The sequence below is a fragment of the Mytilus californianus genome, unplaced genomic scaffold (assembly GCF_021869535.1).
Source record: "Mytilus californianus isolate M0D057914Y unplaced genomic scaffold, xbMytCali1.0.p SCAF_2, whole genome shotgun sequence".
NCBI classification, from domain to species: domain Eukaryota; kingdom Metazoa; phylum Mollusca; class Bivalvia; order Mytilida; family Mytilidae; genus Mytilus; species Mytilus californianus.
The window spans coordinates 81,169,626-81,192,103 of NW_026262668.1; the positions used below are offsets into that span (position 1 = coordinate 81,169,626).

General features: G+C 33.0%; 2 protein-coding genes across 3 annotated transcripts in view; one reads left to right on the top strand and one right to left on the bottom strand.

Annotated features, from left to right (window-relative positions):
• LOC127728308 (divergent protein kinase domain 1B-like) overlaps positions 1 to 22,478 on the bottom strand; it is a 302,906-nt gene that overhangs the window by 80,057 nt on the left and 200,371 nt on the right. The window lies entirely within an intron of this gene.
• LOC127728341 (temptin-like) overlaps positions 1 to 22,478 on the top strand; it is a 40,366-nt gene that overhangs the window by 8,482 nt on the left and 9,406 nt on the right. Inside the window, exons 2-4 of one of the 2 annotated variants that reach the window (XR_007994075.1) lie at positions 6,759 to 6,953; positions 12,477 to 12,627; positions 21,308 to 21,551. Coding sequence is in view for 1 of the 2 variants with exons in the window: in XM_052235693.1 (XP_052091653.1) it covers positions 6,759 to 6,953; positions 12,477 to 12,627; positions 21,308 to 21,378 (417 nt within the window). In the remaining variant the exon portion in view is untranslated. Of the gene's footprint in view, positions 1 to 6,758; positions 6,954 to 12,476; positions 12,628 to 21,307; positions 21,688 to 22,478 lie in introns of those variants that run through there. The other variant, XM_052235693.1, reaches the window with a different exon arrangement.

The following is a 22,478-nucleotide window of genomic DNA, read 5'->3' on the forward strand; positions in this document are numbered from 1 at the left end:
TCGGACTGTTGATGACGTCTTTACACTAAATCCATTGGATGTTGGGTGTGTACTGATTGATACTTTAGTCTTAGATACATGATTTTTTTTAAATTAGTTGTTATTGGCTTTGAACTAGCTGTCAGTAACTGCGAGTACTCTCAGATATGTACTTAGTTTCCTTTTTGTTGTTAGGAATGTATAACAAATATGTCAAATATTCAGATAGCTTCATTTGTGGTGTTTAACTATATTGGTTAACTACAAAACAAACAAAAAATGACATTGTATATTGTTAATTTAAGCATAATTTTAAATTAATCTGCAGAAAAGGGACTTCCGAATTCCTGTCTTCCCCACATTTCATCTGCAAGTAAACCATTTTCTATAGTTTTAAAAACAAAGGTTTTTTTGTCGCTGGTTTGTTGTCTAACTGAGATAAATTCCTAATATCGGTTTCTTTATATTTAAGAAACCAGCAGCCATCCATTCTGCTTGACATGAAAAATCATTGATGCGGTAATTTTTAGAAAAAAAGTAACTGTTCATAAAATCTTAAAAGCATTTGGAACATTACGGTGTTTCTACCTTACACATTTAGTCCGAAAATTTAGATAAGATCCATGTAAAGTCTTTAACTATTGAATGTTGTTTTTGCGTGAGGGGTTCACGCCTATATATTGGTGAGTTTTGGAAGTGTCTATGGGCCATTCGATATCCTCGGAATCAAGATTATCGGAACGTCTCGAAAATTTTCGATCATTTATACAGGTAGTTATCCATATCTTTGATACGGTCCCTCTATGGATAGGGTACCACGTGACATTGTATATTTCAACAATCAAAGTTCATTTGTAAATTGGATAGTAAAACAATAAAGACTAGGTTGCAGTCAAAAAATCATTTAGATGTTAGAACCTATTTGCACTTTGACAAAATATATGTGTTTTTAATGATGCGAATGTTTATTAAATATCAAGTATAAAGATACCGCAATTATATAATTCATGCTTTGAGACGGTCCCTGTACGCGTTGTGTGTGTAGTATTAAATACAGCGTGTTGTTGTGCATTGTGACAATAAACATGTGAATAGTTTATTGACATATAATTTCCCAGAATAAACTGACTATTTCTGAACGTTTATCATTTGATATTTTGTATTTCAATCATAGCATGGAAAAATGTCGGAAAGCATGAAGAAATCTAAGAAAACGATATTTCTGTTATAAATATTTATCTTAGGTCGGAAACACAGTGGTCGGAAAGCAGAAATTAAATAAACAAAAGGATTTTTCTGTCAAAAATATCTAATTTTATTAATAGATACTACCAGACCAAGAGAATATTCATTATTAGTTTAAACTGAGACTGAATTTATTCTTAAGAGAATATAATTAAAATTGTCATATATACGTGCAGTATATGTCTCACAGGTTTGAACAGTCATTACATTTATATGCAACGTATGAACACCAATGAACAGGGATGCGTACCCAAGGTTAGCTAAATATCTAAATTTAAACGGTCTTGAATGAAAAAATACTTGCATGGTTTCAATTCACAAGGATTTTAAATCCTTGCATCTGACAAAAAACCTAATTAATATTTTACAATAATCATAACAAAATTTAATTACTATGTTGATTATATTATACTGTTTTAGTATGGATTTATAAGTCTCTGCTTATATTTTGTATAGCAATATATTCATGTAGTGGAATGTTAGACTTTAAGAAGAGATTGATTTGATATTATATTCTAAATTTTCGGAAAAAATCATTAACAGGAATGTATGTTAATTATAAAATTCCAATTCTTTTTTTGTTTGTTTATTTTAATAGTTCAACCTTATAGTATCTAAATATTTGCACTATGGTACGGTTATGAAAATTGTATTCATTGTGTTGACCAGCTATCTTACACGTCTTGGTTCATTAACATTATATATCACCCTGTTCACACGCACACTATCGGTTTGCGTTCACACAAATTCCAGATTAAATGGCAATAAATCCGGAGTCAAAACACATGAGGTAGGTAGTTTGACATCCGAATTCAACCATTAGATTAAAATATGTGATGACGCAAATGCGTATTCTTATCCAGAGTATCAGTGCGTATGATTTCTATTAACTATTTCTTGCGCAAAGATACCATGTGCATGCATAAATACTAATTTCGCTCGCGAATGTGAATTTTCGCTTTTCTTATCTAAATGCAGGACACGGCAGTAAGAGCTTGACATGTGACTTTCAAGCACGGTCATCATTACTTACGGTATTCTGACCTCTAGCTGTTTCTCTTTTCTGTTCTTTTTTGAGTCACTGTCCTATTATAAACTTTGACATTTTCGAAATGCGAAGGATTTTCTACCCCAGAAATAGATTACTTTAGATGTATTCGTTTCAAAATTTTGGGTTCTGAATTCCTTTCAACTTCGTACTTTATTTGGCCTTATTAACGTTTTTTATTCGAGCGTTACTGATATTTCTTTGTAGACTTAACTCGCGTCTGGCGTACAAAATTTTAATCCTGGTATCTTTTTATATAAATTGGTTCTCTTGAGAGTATGTTCAGGTATAGTTGATTCATAAAGCTTCTGAAAATAAGATATTCTTCAAAACCAAGTTTTCCTGTAGAATATTTGGATTGATTTAAGTAAAATCAGGAAATCTTTAATATTTGAGATGTTTTATGAGACCAAAATAAGTCTCTGTATATGGGTCATTTTCAAAAAACGTCGAATTTTGAAATTGAAAAAATTATTAAAAGTTACTTATTCAAACAACCCTCTTCATTAGCAATTCAAAACAAACAGTACTTATAGAACACCATATTTAAAGATGCAATCTTAATAATGTCATACAAGAATATCTTGAAACATTTTATGATAGGTGGTACACTATTTTGCCTCTCCTGTTACCATGTTCAAAAGAAATTTCGGGTTATTAAGAAAAGGTTTAGATAAAATTTTAAGCTTGTTTTTCGTAGCCAATTAGATGGTTTTCAAGAGTTTTAACTTCTATATATATTCATTCTGTGAAATAATAGAGTATTTGCCAATTTTCCAGGTTGTACTGAAAAATGCCTCTAAAAATTGGTTTTCAAAGGTTATAAAATTTACCACCAGTAATGCAAGTCTTGGATAGCAATTCACATTGTTCAGCATTTTTGCTCTCTTTAAAAAAAACCTACATCAAGTAAATCCCTCACATGTTAGTTTACTTTTGTCTTTATTTCATTGGTAACAGGAACGTACGTTAATGATATATCACTATATAAAGTTCTATCCTGTTACCTTTTTGTCTATCCTATTACCAATATCAGTATTGCACCTGCAAATGCTAAATTGGGAAGATTAAGACGTTATAACCTTAAGATGAGTTTAAACAACGAAATATTTCATTATGTTTGCAACTATATGTTATGATAAACTTTTAAAAGACGTTTCTGTCTATAATTGTCTATCCTGTTACTGTAACCATAGCAACCATAGTAACAGGATAGACATAACAGGATAGACAAATTTCTTCATTTTTGAATGCTGTTGTGAAATAACTACTCCATTTGGTGAAGTGATAATGTTGTTCTGTAGTGATTTTGGTTTCCAACACGTTATTGAACTTTTTACAAGTAAATTTTTGGTGTAATTAATCAAAATGTTGGTAACAGCATAGACACGAAAAAAGGTACCCTCTATTTTTTTTCACTAAATGTCTTGAAATTTCTTGTTTCTTCACTGTGGTTCAAGAAACGTGCTGTGTTAAATGTTAAGGTTACTTTGCACTTTTGAAATCAACACTGACCAATTCAATATTCATAGGGAGGACAATTTAACGGCTGATTTAAGTAGCGGTAACAGGATGGACATGAACTTCATGTACGCTGATTGAACTTAGTTCGTAGATAAAATGTTACATATAATATTAAAGAAGCTACGATTTTTCGTTAGAGTTATTATTAATGTTCTTAAAAAGTCCTTTTTGCAGACATCACGGCGATTAGAAAATTGGAAAAAAATCATTTGAGATGTGTTACTCTGACACTGTACGCACACAATTTATCCAAATATCGGACTTAAATACATTTTAATCTTATCAAAACAGATGTAAATCGTGTTTATTATTAATGTTCGGAATCATAAATCCTACAAGCTTTCATTTAAACAATTCCAACTGAAATTTCAATTAGAAATAAATATTTTAGCATGGGTGTACTGAAAATTCGACATTTTTTGAAAATGACCCATATAAAGAGGACCCAATGAAGCTGGTGTGTTACTCTCAAGAAAAATATACGAAACCTTCTTATAAGTTGCATGCCACAGGGTTTCACTTCAATTGGAAATTGGATTTTAAATTTATCTATACACATCTACCATGAGTACAGACAGCTTAAATAATGAGTTAAGAATAATTGAAGGCATCCAGGAAACAAAATATGAAGATATGATAGATAAAATAAATGCATCCATGCAGATTATAAAGCAAACTGAGTGCTTAGATTTATATTGCGATTGGTTTGTGCAATTTGCATTAGACATCCGGTGTGCAGAAACTGGGATTTGCAATAGGATTATGAAAAAATGATGTACAATCCCAAGTAATAATTAAAATAGTCAAGCCTTAAAATGTATATTCAAATAGTAGCTGTATATATACACTTTTCTATTCACAACTATCCAACATTGCTTTCAACTGACTTGTGCAAGAATCTACAGACAATTACACAATTTTAATAAAGGTGTTTTAACATCATCATTATCTTATTCTATTCACAGTCAATTATTTCAATTCAAAAACAAACAAAAATTCAGCAACAATTTTTTGGTGACCAGTCAACGGTCTCGGGTTCACGTATTGCTTTTCTTTTTTTAAAGAAAGCAACTTGTTTTTCGAAACAAAAATTGATATTTTTTTTTGACTAATTAAAACATAACTAAATATGCATTTGCTATTCAGTTATGCAAACTTATGGTCCTACATTCTACTTATATTTTGACATTGCAAAATTTAAAAAAGCAAACAATCTATACATCTTCTCCATTTTCTATTTACATCAGGAAACAGGTGAAATGTCTCCTTACTCCCATCCCCACCATGAAAAACAAACCAATGTCCATCGAAATTTTCAAGATGATAAACGCTTTTAAAATAGTATTTATTTAAATACAAGTTATATTCGAAAATAAACAAACACACAAGTTAAAAGATCAATTTTCATTACAAATATAGTAATAATCACATACACATTAAAAACAAAACAAAACAAAACAAACAAAAAAACAAGAAAAAACTGAGGATCGAAACTGTAATCTTCCAATCTTTGCTCTCATTGTTCTGTTTATTCTTAATCTATCCAAAGTATTATGTGTCCATTGCCGTAATAAACGTACAGCTACCAAACCGTATTTGTTGCACTCTATTTTTTGCATACGTATCTTCATGTTTGCAGTATATAATAGCATATAGATAAATGGAAATTAACATTTTACTATTCAGGCTTTCCTTATTTCCACTAAATAAATGTAAAAATATAAATATCAAAACTGAAAATAAATAAAATGATAACAACTATATAAACGGTACCAATTTTACCGCACAAGATTATTTACTGAAAATTAATGCTCGAGGCCTAAATATTTGAACATACAAAACCTTTTACAAACGTTAAAGTGATAATAAAACATAGAAGATACATAAGGACAAGAAATCAGAGCTATGCATGATGGAGATACAGTACCATGATCTGCTACTAGTATTTCTAATAGAACACGAATTAAGTGCAAATGCATGTACTTGTTATCAGTGCCAATTTGAATTCGAATAATCAGACCTTTTCACCTTATACCCACAAAACATGCATGCAATGAATACATTGGTTCTTCTTACCTTTTAGAGGTCACGCCAGTGACAGGGAATTGATAAGAGAGCCGACCGAAAATACATAACAGAGCCATATGTATTCAGTTTACATACAAGTAAAAAACACAAATTTCATAATTGGCTGCAGGCATTAAAATAGGAGTAGCTTCACTTTCTCTGTATTTTGATCAATTATTTTAAGAAAATCACAGCAAAATGTTTTCTTTGTTGATTGTATAGAAGAAAAGCCAATCCTTAAATCCTGCTTTTGTGATAAGTAAGTACTTTTCTATCAAAATTAAACTTGTGGTTTAATGGACATGCATTTAAAAACAAATTAAATCGCCTTTTCATTTCTGTGTTGTTGATTTACATTGCTTTGACTATTTCTGTAAAATGTTGTTCACAAGAAGTGTGTTGAGTTAATGCGATATTACTTAATAACATAAGCAACACGACGGGTGCCACATGTGGAGCAGGATCTGCTTACCCTTCCGGAGCACCTGAGATCACCCCCGGTTTTTGGTGGGGTTCGTGTTGCTTAGTCTTTAGTTTTCTATGTTGTGGCATCTGTACTATTATTTGTCTATTTGTCTTTTTATTTTTGGCTATGGCGTTGTCAGTTTGTTTTCGATCTATGAGTTTGACTGTCTCTCTGGTATCTTTCGTCCCTCTCTTACTTAAAATGGGGAATATCTTTATTTATTTGTTTTATCGTCTAAAGGTTTCTATCCTTTCATTCAGATATAGTCCCCAATCGGTAAAATCTGTACAAACGAATGATCACCACGAAAAATACCCTTTCGAAGAATTCATATTTTATTTTTCATGAGCGGAATGAAAAAAAAAATATTTGCAAAATGCTTTTATATTCTTTTCATAGAAAAATTAAAGAGGTATTATGCATTTTCAGATGATGTATCCCGCTCACATACTGGCACTTTGTATTGTAATTGTTAATGTATGCTGTTATGAAAAACATCAGAAACTAATACCTAACGGAAATAATGTACCAAATCCATGTTCAAAAAACCAGAAGAGTATTTGGAGAGCAGTAGGACATTTTAATCCCGACCATGGAGGTGTAGATATAAATTCCTTTGGAAAGGTACTTTTTCGTCTACAGAAAATTATTTAATTCTCTTTATATACAAAATTTTCTCTAATCAACATTTTAGAATAGACAATACTGCGCAGATAAGGAAAAAAATATCAAAGTCTAAAGATTTGCGCAAGTCTTTAGACTTTTATATATATAAATATATATAATTCGTCTAAATAACAACCCAACAATGTTAGATCTGTAAATTTGCGGAGGCAAATTTTTGTTCTTCCCTGGCCGGGATTCGAACTCATGCATGAGCAAATTTACAGATCAAAAATTGTTGGGCTGTTATTTAGACGAATTATGTATACAGAATGTGTTTACAGCCTTGTATCACCATCACTGGTGATCCAATGGATAAAATCTGTCGTAGAGTTGTCACTGGTTCAGACGTACTTTGAATATATATATATATACTATTCCATCTTCATGCCTTATATATCATGTACTGGATTACGAAGCTAGATTAAAACTGACGAGGAAAGGTAACACCAGACCACCGAAAGCTTTATTTTTGTGAAGCCTAGGTGGTCGGGTGGTCTAGCGCGTCGGATACAGTGCAGGCGAGTTGGTGTCACGATATCTCAATAGCATGCGTTCGAATCCCGGCGAGGGAAGAACTAAAATTTGCGAAAGCAAATTTACAGATCTAACATTGTTGGGCTGATGTTTAGACGAGTTGTATATACAGAATGTACACAGTCATGTATCACCATCATTGCTGGTGATCCGATGGATAAATCTGTTGTAGAGTTGTCACTGGTTCAGACGTACTTATAAATATAATTATTTCTGTGACTGTATCTTGCATTAATGTGTAGGATCCTTTACAATAGATATTTCAGCTGATCTGTAACTATTCCATCTTCATGCCTTATATATCATGTACTGTATTACGACGCTAGATTAAAACTGACGAGGAAAGGTAACACCAGGCCACCGAAAGCTTTGTTTTTGTGAAGCCTAGGTGGTCGGGTGGTCTAGCGTGTCGGATACAGTGCAGGCGAATTGGTGTCACGATATCTCAGTAGCATGAGTTCGAATTCTGGCGAGGGAAGAACTAAAATTTGCGAAAGCAAATTTACAGATCTAACATTGTTGGGCTGATGTTTAGACGAGTTGTATATACAGAATGTACACAGCCATGTATTACCATCTCTGCTGGTGATCCGATGGATAAATCTGTTGTAGAGTTGTCACTGGTTCAGACGTACTTATAAATATAATTATTTCTGTGACTGTATCTTGCATTAATTTGTACGATCCTTTACAATAGATATTTCAGCTGATCTGTAACTTTTCCATCTTTATGCCTTATATATCATGTACTGTATTACGACGCTAGATTAAAACTGACGAGGAAAGGTAACACCAGGCCACCGAAACTTTATTTTTGTGAAGCCTAGGTGGTCGGGTGGTCTAGCGCGTTGGATACAGTGCAGGCGAATTGGTGTCACGATATCTCAGTAGCATGAGTTCGAATCCCGGCGAGGGAAGAACTAAAATTTGCGAAAGCAAATTTACAGATCTAACATTGTTGGGATGATGTTTAGACGAGTTGTATATACAGAATGTACACAGCCATGTATCACCATCATTACTGGTGATCCGATGGATAAATCTGTTGTAGAGTTGTCACTGGTTCAGAAGTACTTATAGATATAATTATTTCTGTGACTGTATCTTGCATTAATGTGTAGGATCCTTTACAATAGATATTTCAGCTGATCTGTAACTATTCCATCTTCATGCCTTATATATCATGTACTGTATTACGACGCTAGATTAAAACTGACGTGGAAAGGTAACACCAGACCATCGAAAGCTTTATTTTTGTGAAGCCTAGGTGGTCGGGTGGTCTAGCGTGTCGGATACAGTGCAGGCGAATTAGTGTCACGATATCTCAGTAGCATGAGTTCGAATCCTGGCGAGGGAAGAACTAAAATTTGCGAAATCAAATTTACAGATCTAACATTGTTGGGCTGATGTTTAGACGAGTTGTATATACAGAATGTACACAGCCATGTATCACCATCACTGCTGGTGATCCGATGGATAAATCTGTTGTAGAGTTGTCACTGGTTCAGACGTAGTCTACTTATAAATATAATTATTTCTGTGACTGCATCTTGCATTAATTTGTAGGATCCTTTACAATAGATATTTCTTTTTCATATTTTTGCCTTATATATCATGTACTGTATTACGACGCTAGATTAAAACTGACGAGGAAAGGTAACACCAGGCCACCGAAAGCTTTATTTTTGTGAAACCTAGGTGGTCGGGTGGTCTAGCTCGTCGGATACAGTGCAGGCGAATTGGTGTCACGATATCTCAGTAGCATGAGTTTGAATCCCGGCGAGGGAAGAACTAAAATTTGCGAAAGCAAATTTACAGATCTAACATTGTTGGACTGATGTTTAGACGAGTTGTATATATATATATACTCAAGCAGGCTCTTCGTCTGTGGGCTCTTGCAAGGGATGTCTTAGTTGCAAACAAATACTGGTTACCCAGACTTTTAACAGTCACTCCACTGGTACAGAATACACCACATTTTGCAATGTTAATTGCAAGACTACACATGTTGTGTATCTCCTACAGTGTAAATGTGGTAAACAGTATGTTGGCGAGTCAGAACAGCCGTTTCACAAGCGAATGAACGGTCATCGTAGCGACTACCAATGCAAGCCAGACCTCCCTCTCAGTCGACATTTGAGATCCCCTGGCCACACTAAGGCAGATCTCAATCGACTGACCATTACAATCATTGACCACAACTCTGCTTGGTCTAGGGAGGATAGACTCACTCGGGAAAGATTTTGGATCAGAAAATTAACAACTTTGGCACCAAATGGGATAAATGAAAAAATGTAGTTTGACTCCATGCAGTGCTTCACATTTGGGTTATATTACTTATTATTACAGTCTCTGTTTCTATTTCTTTACCTTACTCATCTCTAAAATAAATCTGTTGAATATACCAATTTAAATTGCTTAATATGTTGAGGGATGTAAAAGTACCAAGCCACGTTCAACTAGTTAACCTTAGTCAAAATTTATTATTATATTTTAACGGCCGTCTGTTTGCGATGTTTAAATACGCAGACTCTGTTGTAACTACTCTACCGTTGTCAAATTTGAAATATCTACAAATTTAGATTGTTCAGTGCTGTTTATTTGGAATTCTTATTGACGCAATCGTTCTTGTAACATCATAACTGTCGTCACCGTTAAAGCTTTAGAATTGTGCTAGTTCATATCGCACATTATTATTTTTATTTAAAGCATATATTTGAACTCTCTGTTGTAATTAGTCATATAACCTATGTCGTGTTTAACACATATTTAGAATTGTGCAAGCGTCTTACCTGATGTTCGGTTTGACTTTTTTATTGTATAAATTTCAAGATTGTTATAGTTTAATCTAAGTAGACTGATATATGATTCATTCAACATCACAATCATATTTACTGATGAAGGATATCTGTTATCCGAAATATTTATAAATAATTACATTTATAGTTCCTTTTTTTTTGTTATTGGTGTTGTTGTGTACACTTTTTAGGCGTTTATATATATATATATATATATATATATATATATAAGTGCCTATAAATAGCAGCACATGACATACAAATCTATGGAAGTGTGGATTAATCAGTACAGAGATTGCACGCTTGATAAAGCTAGTTAGTCTAGCGAAATATTGCGTTTATTTTCATCATTTTGTAAATATTTTAAAACATTTTTATATTTACATACTAAATAGTGTGTTAAAATTACATTGTTAGGCAATCTATATATATATATATATAAGTCTAATTGAAAACAACGTTCAAACCTATGATTGCGTTGGATAAAAACAGCAATTTTTATACGTGTGCATGTAAATCAAATTTTTTGGTAGAGGGGTCTTAATACAGCACAAACAACAATTTCCAAAAGACAAAAAAAAGTGAAAAAGTCTATTTTAACAAAACGCATTTGACTAACAGGTCGAACAACTGATGTTCTTAAACCCTGCTGACTGCCATTGGCGATTGCCAAATAAATTGATCACCAGATCTAACAAAATGGATCTTAATATTAATTTAATACCAAACAGAAAACAATAAACTTGTGGAAAAGATGGTATACCACAAACATGAGGTGCAAAAATTTGTACACCATATCCGGATTTCGACAATTAATGTCTCTTCAGTGATGTTAGGGATCGAAACGGTATTTGGAAGGCCATATAATTTACTTCAATTTAGGAAAGACTCTTGAATTTCAAATATATATATATACGTCTGAACAAGTGACAACTCTACAACAGATTTATCCATCGGATCACCAGCAGTGATGGTGATACATGGCTGTGTACATTCTGTATATACAACTCGTCTATACATCAGCCCAACAATGTTAGATCTGTAAATTTGCTTTCGCAAATTTTTTGTTCTCCCCTCGCCGGGATTCGAACTCATGCTACTGAGATATCGTGACACCAAATCGCCTGCACTGTATCCAACGCGCTAGACCACTCGACCACCTAAGCCTAAGTATATAATGTGTTACTTTCATTTACAATTTAATGGAATGTAACTAGCTAAGCTTAAGCCAGTTTAAGAATGTTTTTTTTTGTTCTGGAGAATGGTGTATATATGTTGTGTATAAATTGTAATGTTATACAAATTATAATTTGTACAGTATTTTTGTATAAGTTATCAGTATTTAGTTAATCTCTTTACATAATTAGATAAAATAAGCACAGTGTCTTTGGTTAAGCTTATCACTGTTTTATTTCCACAACTACATGCTACAGTCTTGCACATAGTACTGACACAAAGTTCATATAAAAACACTAAAATATATTTTGTGGACATAGCATTTGGTATTAGTAAAAAAATAAAAATATAATCTTAACCAATCAGGTGTCCTTATTTGTAGTTTGATGACATAGAGGACAGAGCTTAATGTTAGGTTGAAATTTATAAATTTGTGAGTAAAACACCGAACTGGATAATTATTAAAGATAAACTTGTATCACCTGGTGAAAGAAGGTGTGTGTCATAATACTGATAACTTGTACAAAAACCTGTACAAATTATAATTTGTACGAAATTACAACTTGTACACAGCATATATACTGTATATATTAAATGTCCCTTTTCAGTAGTCTTCAATTTCGGAATGAAGACTAATGCACGTGTTTTTGCAACAATCTTATCATTCCCTATTCTAGTTTAATACTATGTTATTAAATTGATAAATACTTTGAAAAGTTTACTTTTTTATATAGTACAATAACCATGAATTAGATATCTAAAGTTTGAAAAATTCAATATTCGAAGGAGCAAAACAAAAACGAGTTTTCTTGGTCATTTATCAATAATGGCTGATGAAATATGATTTAATGATAGTAATAGTTTTTCTTACTCAGCTATTCATGTTCACATTTGGAAATTTTAATTCTGAATTTCGAACTTCAGATTTTTATTCATGAAAGATTCCATAGAATTGAGCGAGAATTTATTTCAGGATTTTATGCTATATAACAAGACTTGGACTACAGAATTATGCCTTATTGATTCGGATGGTGATGGTAAGATTAATGGAGAAGAGCTAGGAGATCCAAGCTGTGATTGGACCCCAGGAAAAAAACCCAAAGGACCAGCAACAGATCATCCAGGTATTCTTTCTGTTCAATGCTGCTAAAATTTAGCGTTCCTTTCTTTATTCTTTCTGTTCAATGCTGCTAAAATTTAGCGTTCCTTTCTTTATTCTTTCTGTTCAATGCTGCTAAAATTTAGCGTTCTTTTCTTTATTCTTTCTGTTCTAACGTATAGTTATAGTAAACATATTTTAGAAAACTGTTTGCACCATACAAGAAAAATGATGAATTTCTTGATCAATAATATTGTAGGGTTTATACAATAACATAGATGAATACCAATTATCTGACTGAGTCAATTAATTCTGTTTAAAGATACTTTCTCTGTGTCCATTTTCAGTCAAAAATGATGTCTGCATCCGCAACATATCTTCATTACACGTTTAATTTAAATTGTATTTCATAAAAGGGTCCTACATTGTTCAATCTTCTTTTCAATACGCTTTAATTCAAATAACCACTTCAAGCAGTGCCTTAACCGTTTTAAGACCGTCAAACAGACGATAGTTCAGCAATCAAAATTGATAAGAAGCTCATGCATGAACAAAGGAAAACGTCGACAAGAAGATGAGCACAGTTGGTTCCCATGGGAATGCCGATTGTTCTTGAAAATCACGTCTTCCAAGCATAACAAATATATTGCCAATCAATTAATCAAGCATCATGACAAAGTCAGTTTCAGAGTATTGTGTGTATCATAGTGTTTCTTTACAAAGTACAATTATGATTTGTCCATTCCTAATACAAGATATTTGTATCTACGTTGGCCATAATTTTTTATGAATGAAAAGTCAAACCAATTCTTTCAATTTGTCTTGAAGTTTTGATTGCGAAATACTTGTCTTAAGGATAGAAAAGTCTAATTTTTATATCATTACAAGCGGAAAGAAACTTATATTGCATTAAATGGACTTTCATCAATTATAGTCGCTTATATCCACGTCATTTGGACTAGTAGTTAAATGTCTCATTGGCAATCTTACCAAATATCCTTGTTTTTATATTTCAACTTACTAACACAGCAATGGTATAATACTTTTAAGCGCCAAGACTATTTAATGACACGAAAATGAAAATGATACTTTATAAATTGCTTATGCCCAAAGTGCTTTGCTGGATTAACCTTCATCAGAAACGCTCACGCACAAACATTTGAAGGCCAAGGATGTATAATTACTTGAAAATAATAGAATGTAACATCTATACTACTAAAATAATGAGATCCAATTTGTAAGCCGGCATGACGTAAAAACGACGAATCAAAAAATTCAACTTTATATAACTAATATAGGACAATGGTGTTGATTAAAAGTTACACCATTCCAGGCCCTTTTGTTTTCCACATAATGAATATTACCAATAATAATAGTACCTGTTACCTGTTACCTGATCTGTTACGTTCCGCCTCTGCAGGCGCACCACCAAATGGTGTATTTGGGATTTGCTATATACACGGGTCATAATCACACCTGAACTTCGTCATTATACAGGGATTGACACTACTAAATTCAATCATGATTGACAAAACAAAAATATATCTACAAGAAGTTTCCGGTTGTAGTAAGAAAACCAGGACGGATTCAAAAAGAAAGATTTTGAAAGCAGAGAAAATTCTGCACCCTATAATCAGCATGACTTTATCAAATGACAATATGAATACTAAAAATCTAGGCTGAAAATAAGGTGTAGGTACTTTAACTCAGCCACGAACCCGCTATGTCGCGGGTGTGTTCTAGTTATCTAAGAACAAATCGGTATGTTGTGTTTGTGATATAGTAAAATACAGCATCGGGAATGAACCATAAATGACCCAAACAATTTCTGCTTTCATATAAAGAACTTTATAAAACCAAAGAGTGATAATTATAAAGGAATAATCATCGCTTCGAAAGTTTAAAGTGATTTGGTAACCGTTATGAAATATCTAGGTGACAGATAACCTAGGATATGTTTCAATTGTCGTTGATTCAAAACTTGTCCCCCTATCATCGTCTTTGAAATGTTTACGTCGAAATCCGTTATAGATAGGAACTGTATATCACATAGGGAATAACAATGAAATATACGTAAGGCCTACAACAATGAGAAAACCCATACCGTTTATTGAGCTATGAAAGGACCTGATTTGACCAAATGCGAAACACTTCATAATAGAAAATTAACGGTCTGATTTATAACATAACAAAAAACGAAAACAAAATATGGCAGACAGCAACCTATGACATCCACGGGATTTCAAGTTCCCGTTTTAAGAAAGACACATACAGAATGTGGCGGAATATAACATGTTTGTGAGCGCTTATAATTAACCCTCTTCCTAATCTTGGACAGTGGTGTAACAAAACAACATAACATGAACAAAATTAGTTGAAAAGGGTTTGATTGATTCATCAGATTGTAATAAGCACAATAACAAATATTAGTAAAACCACAATGAAAAATACTAGTAACACAAATACCATAGACATAAAGTACCTATCTAAGAGTACTCGCAGTTAATTATAGCTAGTTAAAATCCCCATGTTAACTGATAAATTACAATTTTCTCTCACACTTAAATTCATTTATACGAAGTTTGGAAAGGATTTCTATCCTGTTTTCTCCGAACTCCCTCGACACGTTGGCCAAGAAATTGTCGAAAGACCAATTAACGACGGCGAAGAGGTGCGGTGATATTTGTGACTCGCTGTAACATATAGGTATAGAGTAAAACCTAACGATGACTTAGAGGTTAAGAGGTTGACTGACAATTAACTATAATCCAAACATAAGTTTTACCACAGTTTAATGGATAGGTCACGCTGAAAAGATGTTCGACCTTTTCGGCCTTGAGACGACTCGTTCATTTTCCTATCACAACTGTACTGGTAACCAACGTGCGTCTACTGACGGGCATATTTAGAACCTTAGTGATGCCTAAATGGAAAACTACAACCTTGAGACAGCATGGTACGAAACAGCGCCCGGACTGGGATAAAAATTAACCACATGTATTTCTGAACCACGACATGTATTTCATGTCAGAGACGGTGATACCATAATATCACATGGACATTTTAATATTAACAAAATTATAGACTAGGTATCTTATAAACTTGGATGAGAACAACTTTTACGGATGTGTGCTTGTTAATTTGTGTCTTGGATACACGATTTTTTGAATTGAACTAGCTTTCAGTTACTGCTAGTACTCTCAGATCTGTACTTTGTGTCTTTACGGTTTTTGACAGTTGATTTTGTGCTTTGAATCGATCTAATGAGCCAAAACTTTTCAAATGATCACTGTCCCAGGTGACGGGAGGGTTGTGCGCTCGCAAACATGTTTAACTCCGCCACGTACTGTAGGAATGAAGAACCTGTAATTCAGTCGTTGGCGTTTGTTGAATATCATATTTGTTTTCGTTTGTTGTTTTGTACATAAATCATGCCGTTAGTTTTCGTGTTTGAATTGTTTTACATTTTGTCATTTCAGAGCCTTATATAATTTGCTATGCGGTATGGGTTTTGCAAATTGTTGAAGGCCGTTAGGTGAAATATAGTTGCTAACTTAAACGTTATTTGGTGTTTGGTGGAAAGTTGTCTCATTGGCAATGATACCACATATCATCTTATTTTATTTTGTACACGATCAATGCTGCACTAGTGTGACATGCAATCAATATATCCGACTATCCAAGCGATCTTCCATCGTGGATTGCAATGTGGGGGGTAACAAAAAGGCAGTCACTTATTACGTAACGTCGCTACATCGATATGAATTGTATATTCATTATTCATTATCAAAATACCATCTGAATAATCAAGTCTTGCTCGGATCTTTCAGGAATGGTCAAAGAAGACTGAGTTTGCAGGTTGTCGGGCGATGATTCACGCCTACGAAATGAAAATAACACTTTATTTCGTGTGTCCGAAGCGCTTTTCTGGATTTACCTTCATCAGGAACGCTCAAACTAAATCATTTGAAAGACAACGAGGTATAAGACCAAAACACACGAAGAGCTATATGATCAAAGGGTACCTAAAACAAACACAAATTCATCTAAGGTAGATAAATCTATAAGGCCATTGTAATCAACAAAGAAGAGATCACACAAAACAACACATTTGATGAATATAAAACCCGCATCAAATAGCAGTAGGTAAACATGCCGATGAACATCAACTGAAATATTCTGTACACCAACTTGATCTAGAAGAATACAAACGGCACACCATCTCGCATGGCATTCACACATTAGCTCGTGGACAACGAACGTCAAATAGAGCGTGGTATTATTGTATAGTCATAAGGATAAATTGACGCCCGTTTTACATGAGGAAGATAATTGAGAGCGGAATTCGAGTCATTGTTCTCTAACAGATGTTACAATTGGGTTTGAAGTATTTTTGCGTATCAGAAACAACAAACGAGTTTTCAAGTGTTTTAATCCTCAGACTAAAAAGAGATACCTAATTAACAACAAAGCTGCGGTGAAGAGGATGACATATATGAAGAAAATGTTCTCACATCGAATATGTTACAAAATGATAATCTTTATTTACCAAAATCATAACAACTATAGGCATAAAACATATAAACTACACACAGTATACATAGATAGCAGAAGGTAGTGTGAAACATATTACAACATGTTAGATCTTAATTTCTGTGTACGAAATATAAATTTACCCAAATTACATAGTTCTCTAAGATTATTTTAACTCATTAATTGTATATATTTATACATAATATGTTTTCTCCAATAATAAGGTTTAATAAAATAAGATCTAAGACCTTGATAAACGGGACATTTTAAAATGAAATGTATCTCATCCTCAATGTCATTTTTACAACAACTACAGCTCTTGCATGAACTTGTTATTTGATCGCAAAAAAATCAACGTAAAAAGATGTACCTACTATTATCCAGTACCAATGATTGCTATTTGTATTGATATTCTATCCAGGCCTTGGTACAACAACCATGTATTTCTGGAGTATTCGATAGAGAGATAGATCGGGATGTCTACCAGCTTTGTTTAATTGCTATGTATATCAAATAATTGAATAGAGGTTTGCAGTACATTTTAATAAAGATACCCCTATGATTAAGAGCTCGAAAAGGCTGTGAAAGATCAAAAGTGGACAAAAAAGACAATATCTGTATGCGCCTAATAATAATCCCTGAATCATCGAATGTGTTGTCGTTAATCCTGACCATTGGGATGTTTATCGATTTCATTCGATATGTTAACACAAAACATGTCAACAGAGGTGTATTCTGACTTTCACGAAGTTTTACCCCAAACGATATTGCAGAGATTCGAAGACTTGAAATCCAATACAACACAGATAAATTGCAGAATAGAGGAACAATGGTGTATGGACGTTTTGATCATGTTGGAAGAGGGCTAGGAGCTAGAAGAAGTACTATTTTGATGTTGTCAACAGATCTCAGCATACATTATCATCGTATCAACATTGGATTCATAAATGAAGTACACAAGTTTAAGTCTGAATCGTCCATTTTGACCGAAGATGTTTAAAATGATCTTAATATAAAAAAGCATGTCCTGATCCCAAATAAACATGTATTCTTTCTTGGGTGAAATTAAGCGTCATCAACTAAAATGTTGCACCCTCAATTTTTAATGGATATTTTACATTTGAAGTATATTTTAAATTTCAAAACGACCGGCTAAGGACAACAAACAAAGGTTCAAATCGTATTGTCATTTTGTTATTTTGAAATATGCTGTAGACCGAGGTTGCTGCTATGAAGAGTCATAAAATTAAAAGCAGTGTAATCGTGCTTGATTTTCAGATAAATTGGACTGGAGATTTGGACTGAATTTAACTTTCTGGCAGCTATAAACAAATTCTAAAACTAGTATATTTGGCAATGAAATAGCCGAAATTAATTCATTTAAGAGACCTGCAACCTGATTAAATTTTGATCTTTAACTATGTTAGAAATGCTTTTAGCACCGCTACATTCAATTCTAACGGAACAGAGTGAAATATCCGACATTAATCAGATGGAAAGACCTGATGAATTTGAAATAGGGTATATAATCTATAAGTCAGCACTTTTTTTTAAACTTTCATTTCAAAACTTTATTTACTTTTCATAATATATGGTGGTAGACGTTACATTTGCCGACCTTTGTGCAGTTTTAAAATGTTCTTTTTGTTATTTCCTAAAAATTGTTTATGAACTGGCCTTCATGTGTTATTTTGGAATTAATATAAAAAAAGTTTGTTTCACCGTGCTTATTTTAGTGACGACTTTGTTCTTGAATCTTTTTCAACATAACTATGCTTTAAATATTTTCATCTTGAATATCCAACGAACAAAGAATATTCATATGTAAACCCTTACATTTTCCAAGTCAGTATCACCCCCAGTTTTTGGTGGGGTTCGTGTTGCTTAGTCTTTAGTTTTCTATGTTGTGTCATCTGTACTATTATTTGTCTGTTTGTCTTTTTATTTTTGGCCATGGCGTTGTCAGTTTGTTTTCGATCTATGAATTTGACTGTCCCTCTTGTATCTTTCGTCCCTCTTCCAAAAACTAAACAATGGAATTAAATTTTCTTGGGCCTTTGAAGAACAGAAAATGATAAAACATGAAATGTTATGTCTTTAAAAATACGTAAGCTTATGTTTTGTATTGCGATACTTGAAACGGAGTCAAAAATATCCAGATAAATAAGAAACTACTTTTATAATTTACTTTAAACGTTGAAATGTCTCAACTGAATCGTGTCTCGGTAGAACAACCTTAACTTGATTTTAATAATTGGTTTTAACATACTAAAATTAGATTCATGTCAATGAATAATCAGGGTTGCGCAGTTAGGATCGTTTTATGATCATTTGAACCCATAGAAAAACTCATGCTTATGGGCGTTCTTTTGGATGTGCGGGATGTAGAAATACAAAATGTCTGTCCTTATCCAATCCAATGCTCCACGCAGCTTAAATTTTGAACTCTGCATCCCACTTTGCAGAAACTACCTATTGGATTTATTGTTAATTCCGTCTAGTCCGGATTATACACGAAATATTTGCCATTGGACGTAAAACAAATAATAAACCAATCAATTAATCAATCATGAAAATCGTGTCTACTTTCCAATTCTGAGTACGACTGTTTGAATACTATTAGCTACATGGTGTGCTAGTGACCTAATACGATATATATGGGGTCAGTAAATTCCATATGGGGTGAGAGCGAAGTCCGAATCCCAATATGGAATTTACTGACCCCATATATATCGTATTAGGTCACTAGCACACCATGTAACGAATTTATCTTACCGACTATCTTCACATGTGGTATGTAGACTAGCGGCCTACCAAAGTGATTAAGTCTTCAATACAGTATTAAGAACCTTCTTCCATTTGTATATACAAAAAACAAATGCCAACAATAACAACTTGTTAGCTTTAAATTTGTTTTATGAATTTATTTCAATCGTTCATCATCAATTTCTTCGTCTGTTGAAACCTTTCAGATTTCCGTTTTGTTTTAAAAGAGAAGTAACTCCTTACTAACCCTATATGGTAACTAACCCCATATGGTAACTAACCCCATATTTTTAGGACACCCTATATCAAATATATGTAGTCACCACGTGGAGTCTTTTAAGCAATCATATCCCCAGAAATCTATAGGAGGTAAGATAAGAACACATATTACTTGTATATCGTGTGATTATGATAATATTCAATTACAAAAACAAGGAAGGAATCTCATATCACAAACATTAAACAATAACATATAGAAAGAAAACAATTTGGTCGTGTCACTTTATACTAATTTAATCTTGATACCAATGTACAGCACTATAGCCGACATTCAATCAAATTTGAAGTTTATTTTCAGTAACATAATCTTAACATTTAAGTTTTAGTTATTATTTAGCTACAATAAGTATGTCGTTTACACCACTCTAGTATTAAAGGGGCACTAGCTACGAATTATATAAAAAATCTAAAATAGGAGTTTTTTTGTTCAATCATCAATGAAAGTGAAATAGTGAAATAATTATTCGCTTTTAGCAGCCAGTATGGTTCAATTTTGTCAAAATAAGCTAAGAAACATTGATGACGAATTATTCACTTGCAAGTGAATAATTCTACCTCATTGAATCCGTATTCATGTGAACTTCAATTTAACCTCTTAGCTAGAGATGGATAACGCATGAATTGTTCGTGTAAAGTTATTTAAAGGAAAAGAATGTCAACATTGAAAGTGAAACAAAAGTAAATCATTTGATTGACTGATTCGATCAACAGAAATCATTCTTATACAGGTAAAAACGATGATAAACGTATATTTTTAATCTTTAATACGAAATTAAAAAGACATAGAAAAAGCCCATTGCACGAGTTCGCTTAATCTATTTATATCTATATTTATGTTTACATCGCTTATATGGTCTACGGACGACTTCGGAGGTCAACTCGATAGTTAATAAGATGGCATCTAGACTAAAATACACACGAAATGAAGCTACATATTATCGAGCCCATGCCCTGTAAATTGTTTATTTTTGACTTTTAATAGTTTGGATAAATGTTTAACATTGTTATAAATCAAATATGAGAATTTGAGTCAAATCGGTGAACATGAATTTGACTGCTAGTGCCCCTTTAAGTGATTTGTAGATATATGTCAGTTTATAACATTGTCATTTGTCTTATTATTGTAGGTATTTGTGAACCAGTTGACAGTGACATGTGCAAACGACGTAATCAAGGATTTAAGCAATGTCCGAAGTGAGCACCACCTAATGTTCAGCCTGATTTTCAGCCTTTGTTGCTTGTTAAAGTATTTTATAAACATGAAGCATTTTCTTGCATCTCAACTTTCCTTGCTCTACTCAAATATGTGCTTCGCCGACTATGAATTGGATAACTTGGATCTAGTACTTTCAAAAGGAGATGATGGGTTAGGTTAAGTTTGTCTTGCCAAAAACAACTTTAAAGTTCACTTTTGACGATTATATGAACTACGTTGAATTATTGTGTCATTTTCAATTTTTTATCACCTTACATTGAAACAAAATGTTTCTAAAAAGCCTTAAGTTTACCATTTGTTTTATATAAAAAAGGTTTTTAATACCATGATATCCACGTCTGATGTATAATCTTTATTTGGATTACAGTTTCTGAGGGCTACCTTCTTCTTTGTAACATTTTCAAAACTTATAAATGATGTAGGGTTTGGGGTCGGCGGACTTAGGGTATCATGCGTCAATAAGAAAGCTTTCTCACGATACAAAAAACGAAAATAAGTCGACATTTGATAAAGTAAGACTAATGCCTTACATATTGCAAAATTAAAAGTTCTATAATTTTGAGTTCAGATATATTGATAATGTCCTGTCACTCAATAACCAATATTTCAATGAGTGTTTACATCTCATATATACCAATTAACTTGATATGAAAGATACATCCGAAAGTAGAAGGTCTGCTTCATATCTTGATGTTTTCCTCGATATTAATACTGATAGATCTAGAAAACTAGAATCTATAACAAACGTAATGATTTCAACTTCCAAATTGACCAAAACTTCCCATTTCTCAGCAGTGAAATACACTCTGCTCCATCGTATGGCGTTTTCATATCTCAATTAATACGTTTCGCTCGTGTATGTTAGCTCTATACAGACTTCGTTATCAGGGGTGTGCTCCTAAATAAAAGCAACAGTAGTATACCGCTGTTCAATAGTCATAAATCGATTAAGCGAAAACAAAACCGGATCACAATCCAAAACCGAGGGAAACACATCAAACTATAAAAGGAAAACAACGGAACAACAGAAACACTGAACTGCAACAAAACAAACGCCAACATACATAGAAACGGACTATTTG